Below are 8,328 nucleotides of genomic sequence, written 5' to 3' on the forward strand. Positions count from 1 at the left end.
CATAAGTGCTTCCCTCTTAATTAAGCTCAAAATTTATTTATACGGAAGCTTTTCAAACTGAATTGCATGACGGAAAAGAGAAGCAATTAATTTCAATCAAATTATTTTTCGGTCTTCACCTAATTTCGGGTACGCACTTAGTCACATATTAGATCTATGTCTCGCATGAAGGCCTACTTAATATGACCCATCACAATTGATTTTTTCACGTTAAAAATAAGAGGTCAAGTTTTCGACGTTTAATTTGGAATGAGATGAAGTAGGGTGTTTGATAATTAAAAGAAATGCCTAATATGAATTCACCATGATTGGGTTTAAGAGAAAAGAACAGCCCTCAGTGATTTGCCGAAATAGTCACATAAGCCTCTTTACTTTCAGAAATTATCAAACCGGCTTTTGTTTTTTCTAAAAAATAAACCTCTAAGGTATATGTGTTCCAAAAAAAGATTAATATGAATATTTATAAAAACAAAGATGTCTCTATAAATATTTCACCAAGAAGCAGAGCCCGCTTTAGAGTTTTTGGGGCTTTAGGCAAATTTTATTTAGGAGGTCTCTTTTTATTCTACAACTTCAATATTGAAAGAAATATAAAATATGTCAAAATTCATTCCATATTTAGTTCTTAAATTTGAACAATAATTAAAATCTTAAATTTTTTTTAAAAACCTACAAAAAATAAATAAATAAATAAATACTAATTTAAAATAGAATATTTAGATTGTAGCACATAGAAAGTTGAGAATATGAATTGATGTTTAGATAATGGATATGAACTTTATATTTCAAGAAACCACTTTTTTCATTTTTAAATGAACCAATTAATGTAATAATTTTCTTTATAGATAAGACATCAAGAAATTGTTTCATCTATTGATTTCTGAGATTATAAGGTTTTTAATAGAAATTAACAGAAATATTAAAAGTCAAAGATTCGAACATTAAATAATTAAGTTTTTTAGAAAATTGAAAAGGTAAAGAATTTAACTTTTTTTTTCTTGGAAAGACTAATAATGAATGAATTAATGGTTAGACAATATTATTAATTATATCTCTTAATACTAAGGTTAACAAATAGAGATAGGCTTTCCTACGATACATAATTTTTTTAAAAAAAATTATTAATTAAAGAATTATTAAGAAAATACTCAAGATGAGGCCTTCCCAAAATATGAGACCTTAGGCCACCTTATTTTCCTTTTATTTAGAGCCAACACTAGTAAGAAGTTGTTTATTAAACTTTGGACGTTTGATATTTTATTAATTTTAGATTTTTTTAAAACTTATTTATTTTTTATAACTTATGTATGATTTTCAGACATTTATATCGAAATAGAAAAACTAAACTTTTGTAACTTTTGTCTCAATTGAAAAATATTTACATGAGGAGTAAATATTATATTAAAAAAAGTCTTTATAAAACAAAACTTTTTTTTTTGATTTGAAAGAATATAAATGTCAAATAACCCTATTTGATTATTTTTTATTTGTAGAAACAAGCAACATGATACTTCATTCAGGCATTAAAAGAAAATAAAAAAATAAATGCATTATTTAGATATTCATATTCTTACCATTTAGAGTTTAGAAAAATTAAAATTGATTGGGATTCAGACAAAAAAAAAAGGTTACGTGCCTGTCATTTTTCCGGTTAGTAATGAAATAATAACAAATAAAGAAGAATATCATTAACAGAAGGACGAACGATGATCCTCCTTCAACTGCATTAATCTTCCCATGCGCCTTCCCACACCAAACACAATTTTCTAACGATCGTAAACGCCCAGCACCAGAAACAAACTAAACGCCGTCAATTCTCCGTCATGTCACCCCATCTATAAATAGCATTATAGCCCCTCAAAATTTCATTTACCATTCTCCTCGTTTTCTCTTAAGCAGCCTCCTCCTTCAGATCTCGTAATCTCTCTCTCTCTCTCTCTCAATTTGTTTTCCTATTGCATATATTTGATTTCAATTGAATCATTTGTTTCTTTGTTCAATGTGATTATTGGGGAATTTATTAATTTTACTTCATGCTTCGTATTTAACCTAGATCTGAGGTTATGTTTGGATCTGATACCGTTTGAGCTTTTTTTAGTGATTTTCGTATATTCTACACGAAATCTGATCTGGGTTTCTGTTAAAGCTTTAAAATTTATTGATTTACTTGTTGCTCGAATCACTTAACTTGATATGTGATGCTTGTGGGATTGTTTGTTTGCTTAATCTGGATTTGATTTTCAAATACCCTATTTGGTTTATTTCATTTTTATTGTTTGTTTCTCGTTTAAAACGAAATATTTTGCTGACCCCATTTGAATAAATTAATGTTTCTATGAGATTTTATCTTTGTTGGGCTTGTGTAGATCTAGTGGTAGTCATTAGTACTTTTTGAGGTTAATGATTTGCAATGTGATTTAAAGATTTAATTTTTTTATTTAATTTTGTATTGTGTGTATGAATGAAGATTTTATGATTATGTTGATTAGGGTTCTGATTTGTATTGCTTTTGGTGTAGGTGAGATAACAGAAAATGGGGCTGTCATTTACGAAACTTTTTAGCCGGCTTTTTGCCAAGAAAGAGATGCGAATTCTGATGGTGGGTCTCGACGCTGCTGGTAAGACCACCATTTTGTACAAGCTCAAGCTCGGTGAGATTGTGACAACCATTCCTACCATTGGTATGCTTTTGCGTTGCTTATACTCAATGGCTGTTTTCAAATGTATGCTCAACTGTTTTGAATGAGCACATGTAAATTATGAATTTTTTTTTCTAATTTATTGTAGGTTTCAACGTGGAGACTGTGGAATATAAGAACATTAGCTTCACTGTTTGGGATGTTGGGGGTCAGGATAAGGTATTTGATGATGAAATCATAATTATTTGAATACAGTTGGAGAAGGGAAGTTCAAGAGATTGCTTGTTTTCTATGATTGTTAAAGGATATCAAGTCTTGCTTGTGCATTTATTTTGTTTCTTGTGGTTATTAATTGTTGTTTGTGATTGATGTGCTAATGAATGGCCTTGTGCTTAGGGCCAGTTTGGGAATGCTGTAGCTTTTAAAATAATTGCTGTTAGCTGTGCTGTAGAAATAATCAGTTGTGAAGAGAATCAGTTAAGTGTTTGTTAAATTTTGTTTTAAGAATTACTGTGAGTTTTGAAAGTAATTATGGACGTTTGGTAAATTTTACTGTTAAACTGTTACGAGAAAATAAATGACTAAAATATACATAATATAAGATAAAATTTATTTATATATATAAAAATATGTACATATAATATTTTTAATTGTGTATTATAATAATTTTTATTAAAAATAAAATTTATAATATATTGGTTTTACTTTTTTATTTTTTTATCTTAAAACAATTGATAATTAAATTAATAATATAGTGAAACAAATTTAATAATAATTCGACCAACAAATTGATAGTAATAAATTTATATTGATTAATTATAATACAAATTTATTAAAATATTTATTTTGTTTCCAATTTGAATAAGGATAATTTTGGGTTTAGGTAATAATTTTAAGGATATTTATGGAATTGTATTAAATGATAAAATTGATTCTCAAAATCAGAATCTAAAAGCTACTCCTTCACTGCTTTTCAAAATCAGCTGTAAGAGGTGCTGATTTTGACAAAAGTGATTTTGATTTTTTTTTACCAAACACTAAAACTAGCTTTTAGATTTTCAAAATCACTTTTAAATCTCTTAAAAGCAATCCCAAACGGGCCCTTAGTGTGTGGTTCATCAGCACTTAATAGGATCATAATCTACATCTATCGCACCACCTTGTCTTTCAAGTTCTTCCTTTGGATGAATAGGAAGGGCTATCCCAGTTGTGGTGGAGATCTGTTTATACATTCATATATGGATGTTTGCTTATGAATGGCCTTGTGCCGACTAGATTATGGTTTGTCAGCACTCAACAGGATCATAAGCTACATCTATTAACACCAACTTGTCTTTCAAGTTCTTCCTCTGGCTGTCAGAGGAAGGGCTATCCGTTTAGTGGTGGATATCATTTATCTTATAAGTACGAATATTGATGAGTGTTCATCAGCGCTCACCAGAATTTTAAGATACTTCTGCCTCCACCTGTCCTTTAAGTTTTTACTTTGGCTGTATGAGGATGGCTCTCTGTGTATTGGACATCATATTTAGGCTAGCATGTGTCCCAAATGCATTTAGTGAATATCATTTTAGACGTGCTTATTGACGGTCTTGTGCTGAATAGATATCTCTCCTTCAGCACACAACATAATCATAAGCTACAGTTGTTGATGCTGACATTATTTTCTGTTTTTCCTTTTGCTATGTATGGAAAAGCCATCCACCAGGCATCATAAATGCATGTTTTTGTATTGCTTTTACTAACCCTTGTTATTCATTATTGCTGCAGTCGTTGGTTATGCATGTGCTTATGGACGGTCTTGTGCTGAAGATTTTTCTCCATCAGCACATAACATATTCATAAGCTATATCTACTGATGCCCCTTTGCTTTTCATGTTTTTCTCCTTACCATATGAGGAAAGACAATTTGCTCTGAGGCGCATATGATTAAAAATTTGTGTTTTAGTTTGCGTTTATATATAGTTGCAGAAATTAGTTATATTCAGCTATTAGTTATGCATGTGCTTATGGAGGCTCTTGTGCTGAAGATGTTTTGTTGTCTGTACATAACATATTCATAAGCTATGTCTACTGTTGTCACCTTGTTTTCTAGTTTTTCCTCTTACTGTATGAGGGAAGGCAATTTGCTATGTTGCACACATGATGTATACATTTGTGCCTGGCTTTGTCTGCATTTGTGGTTGCAGGAATTGATTGACATTAAGATGTTTGTCCATCAGTTCTCAAAATCTTAAGAAAGATCGGCATCCATTTCTATTTTGATGCATGCACATTACGACTATTTCCAAAGATTGTGCTTGTAGATCATTTGTTTATGATGCAACATCTCTTCTTTACTAGTCAGTGTTATGAGAAAACTGATTTTTGGTAGATATTGGAATCTTATACATTGTACTGTTGTCCACATTCAGATTCGTCCTTTGTGGAGACATTACTTCCAAAACACTCAAGGACTTATCTTTGTGGTTGATAGCAATGATCGTGACCGTGTGGTTGAAGCTAGAGATGAACTGCACCGGATGCTGAATGAGGTATTGAAACAAAGCCTTTTCTCTCACTTTTCTTTTGTCATGGGTTGGAATTTCATCATGATTATAATGAAGAAAATATGCTGAAGTTGGAGTTGGATAATGATTGAGTTTATTTGCATGCACAGGATGAGTTGAGGGATGCTGTGCTGCTTGTTTTTGCCAACAAGCAAGATCTTCCAAATGCCATGAATGCTGCAGAGATCACTGATAAGCTTGGTCTTCACTCACTTCGCCAACGCCACTGGTACTACAAATACTCCTAGTCTCTCTCTACCGGACTTATGTTTTGATGGTTATTGACAAGAGCTGGCATTTTGTGTGTTCCTTTCAGGTACATCCAGAGCACATGTGCAACATCTGGGGAAGGACTCTATGAGGGTCTGGACTGGCTCTCCAACAACATCGCTAACAAGGTGGGGTTATGATTTCATTTGTTATGTACACCGATCTTTTATATCAATTACCTTGCTTAACCGTTCTAGTTAAATTTCATCATCATGTGCAGGCTTAAGTGATTGGTCAAGTCTGAGCGACTCTTTGCGGCAGCATCTATGTGAATGATGTTACTATGCTTTTGTTTATTTTGTCGGGGATTCTTTTTGGGCTTTACTACCTACGTTCAGTAGAATGTATTTGTTTGTGTTAGATATTTGATTGGCACCATACTATAAAGTTTTCTGCATTGTCATTGTAGAGTTTAAATTACCCTCATTATTCAGAATTCAATGATTTTTTGGCTGTTATTCCTCTTAGCTTCTCTTTAGTCTGTAGCGTTGCAGATATTCTTTAATCACCAATAATTGGCTTATTGATTTGTTCTTAATATTGTTCTCAATGTCAGTTTGTATGTATCTTTTGATTAATGTGGGCAATTTCCCCTCGTGCTGAAAATGAAGCTCTTGTCAACGAAAATAATCACATACTGAAGAAGTGAAATGTTTAGGTGTATCATCTGTAATTTACTGTAAATATTAATTTACCCATGAGTTCCCACTTGTCTAAAATCCTGCCGTGAATAATTTTGGGTGGTTGTAACACCAACTCAGCTAGCGTTGCAGCGTGGTGGGCGTTTGTTACCCACGGCTGTGGCTATAGTGTAGGCGTGTGTGTGTGTGAGTGAAGGTTCGGTCTCTCTATCTTTCACGATGGAGCAGAAGAAGTGGAGAAAGAATGAAATAATTAGGGATTGCGTTTTTGCCTTACCCAAGCCGAAATATAAGTCAATTGGTTTATAAAATCGAATCCGATCACACCCTAAGCTACGGGACATAAAATAAAAAAAATGTTGATTTGGATTGGGAACACTGTATTCTTATTATCAAAATTAAAGAAAGAAAAAGTGAGGCTCCTCTATTTCAACAAAAAGATACCTAAATTCCATATATAGCTTGGGGCTAGAGGCCCCACTCGGCCACTCTCTCTTTAGTGAATGCATTCTCGGAAGTACGCTTAAAAAAGGAACCTCTCAACCATTTCTATTTGGAGTTAAAGATGTGAAAACGTAAAATATGTTTCTCTCTACAAAAACATGGTGGGTCACAAGGTATAGCATATGGGAAAAAATGGTAAATAAAATAAGAAACTGTTTGATATTTCATATAATATATTAACGAATCACATACCAGATTACGCTTCGCTAAAAAATCGTATACCAGCATTTAGTGATTAGTGAACATAGAGAGATCGATCAGGCGTTTTTTGAGTATATTGAAAGAAACAATAAGTGTTGCAAATCTCAGGTAAGGCATGTAAAAGTGATTCTTTATTAACTTCAAAACAACTTCATTATACACTCCATGTATATGCATGCATGGGTGGCTTTTACTGATTGTGGAAATTACAAACCCTAGCTAGCCATATATCCATGAAGATTAAGGTTGGTCATCAAGTAGAAAGTATATGGCCGGATACAAGAGACATAGCAATGAGAATCCTCAACTGCCTATTTTTTTCTATTAACTCGAAAAAAGGGTTCACTGGCGGTCCTGGTTCAAAGCTAATGTTGCCCTCACAAAGACCCAATGCTTTTGGTGCTGGAGATTCCTGAACAAGCATTTCTTTGAAATTTCGCTCTCCAAACGCCTTAAACGCCAACGTGAAAGCATTAGTAATTGTCCGATAATCCTTCACACATTCGGTAAGAATGTCTTTGACTTCAGGAGTGGCTGCATCATTGAGAAGTGATTGTGCATAAGCAAGTACTGAGGTCACATTCTCTGTTGTTCTCTCAAGTGCTATTTGAGTTAGCCCTTCAATGTTTGTTGATGGAGTCTTCAGGTTTTGATTGAAAACTTTGTTGCAAAATCCGTAGTCCTCCAATTGTCGACAGATTTTATCGATCAATTCTTGGGTTTGGGGGTCAGCAGCCAATGCAGGAGAATGATTATTGCTGGTGATCAAGAGAAAGATAACAAGAAAAGAAAATATGAGATGGGAAAAATTATTAGTAAAAGCCATTGTTGTCATTAATCAAACTACATTTGCATGCAGGACACTGAGATTTGAGGATACAACAAGTGTATTTAAAGACTACTTCATCAACTACTTACTTAAATTGTTTATGCGTTATATATATGTACATATTTGTAACATTGAGAAAGATTCATAAGATTTGTGGCATTTTCAGAAAGAAATCCTGCAATGTCATTACAAATACAATAGATTTTGGCATATCTTATTGCTTGACAACATATTTTAATATATTTAATTTATTGTTTTTTATTAGGAAATAACAAGTTGAAAAGTATCTTGTAATGTTGAATTTGCTTATATTTGAATCTACATGTGCATGGATAGATTTTGTATGATTATTTAAATTTAATTATTTTATTGGTTTTTGTATACCAATTTTGGAGAATTTGATCCCTTATTGGCACATTATGTCGCTTGGTGCTAATTAAAAAAAAATTGAAATATGACCAAATATAAAATATAAATGAAGTTTAATTTATTATAAAAAGAAATCAGTAGATTTTGTTACATGATTATCGTATTCTGAAAAGAATAATGAATTTAATTTATTACTTGATATAGTGTACATAGTGGTTTAGATATCGTTTCAACCTCTAAGAAAATAATTTTGAATTAACTAAAAAATTCTTGGAATCGACTAGAAAATATTCTCAGTAAAAAAAAAAAAATTGTCGATTTTTAAG

The 8,328-nt window shown here is 32.1% G+C and overlaps 2 protein-coding genes across 2 annotated transcripts; one reads left to right on the forward strand and one right to left on the reverse strand.

Annotated features, from left to right (window-relative positions):
- The first annotated feature begins 1,750 nt into the window (after positions 1-1,750).
- LOC102607656 (ADP-ribosylation factor-like) lies at positions 1,751-5,916 on the forward strand. The gene is made up of 7 exons (XM_006480638.4): positions 1,751-1,917; positions 2,519-2,681; positions 2,788-2,858; positions 5,054-5,173; positions 5,299-5,417; positions 5,505-5,586; positions 5,679-5,916. Exons 2-7 carry the CDS (start codon positions 2,534-2,536, stop codon positions 5,682-5,684), a joined length of 546 nt encoding a protein of 181 aa, XP_006480701.1. The 5' UTR covers positions 1,751-1,917; positions 2,519-2,533; the 3' UTR covers positions 5,685-5,916.
- Positions 5,917-6,021: 105 nt separating this feature from the next.
- On the reverse strand, positions 6,022-7,801 carry LOC112498629 (uncharacterized). The gene has a single exon (XM_052443479.1). The coding sequence runs from the start codon at positions 7,628-7,630 to the stop codon at positions 7,058-7,060; it is 573 nt and encodes a 190-aa protein (XP_052299439.1). The 5' UTR covers positions 7,631-7,801; the 3' UTR covers positions 6,022-7,057.
- Between the last annotated feature and the right edge of the window lie 527 nt (positions 7,802-8,328).

This window comes from Citrus sinensis, chromosome 6 (genome assembly GCF_022201045.2).
Source record: "Citrus sinensis cultivar Valencia sweet orange chromosome 6, DVS_A1.0, whole genome shotgun sequence".
In the NCBI taxonomy this organism is placed as follows: domain Eukaryota; kingdom Viridiplantae; phylum Streptophyta; class Magnoliopsida; order Sapindales; family Rutaceae; genus Citrus; species Citrus sinensis.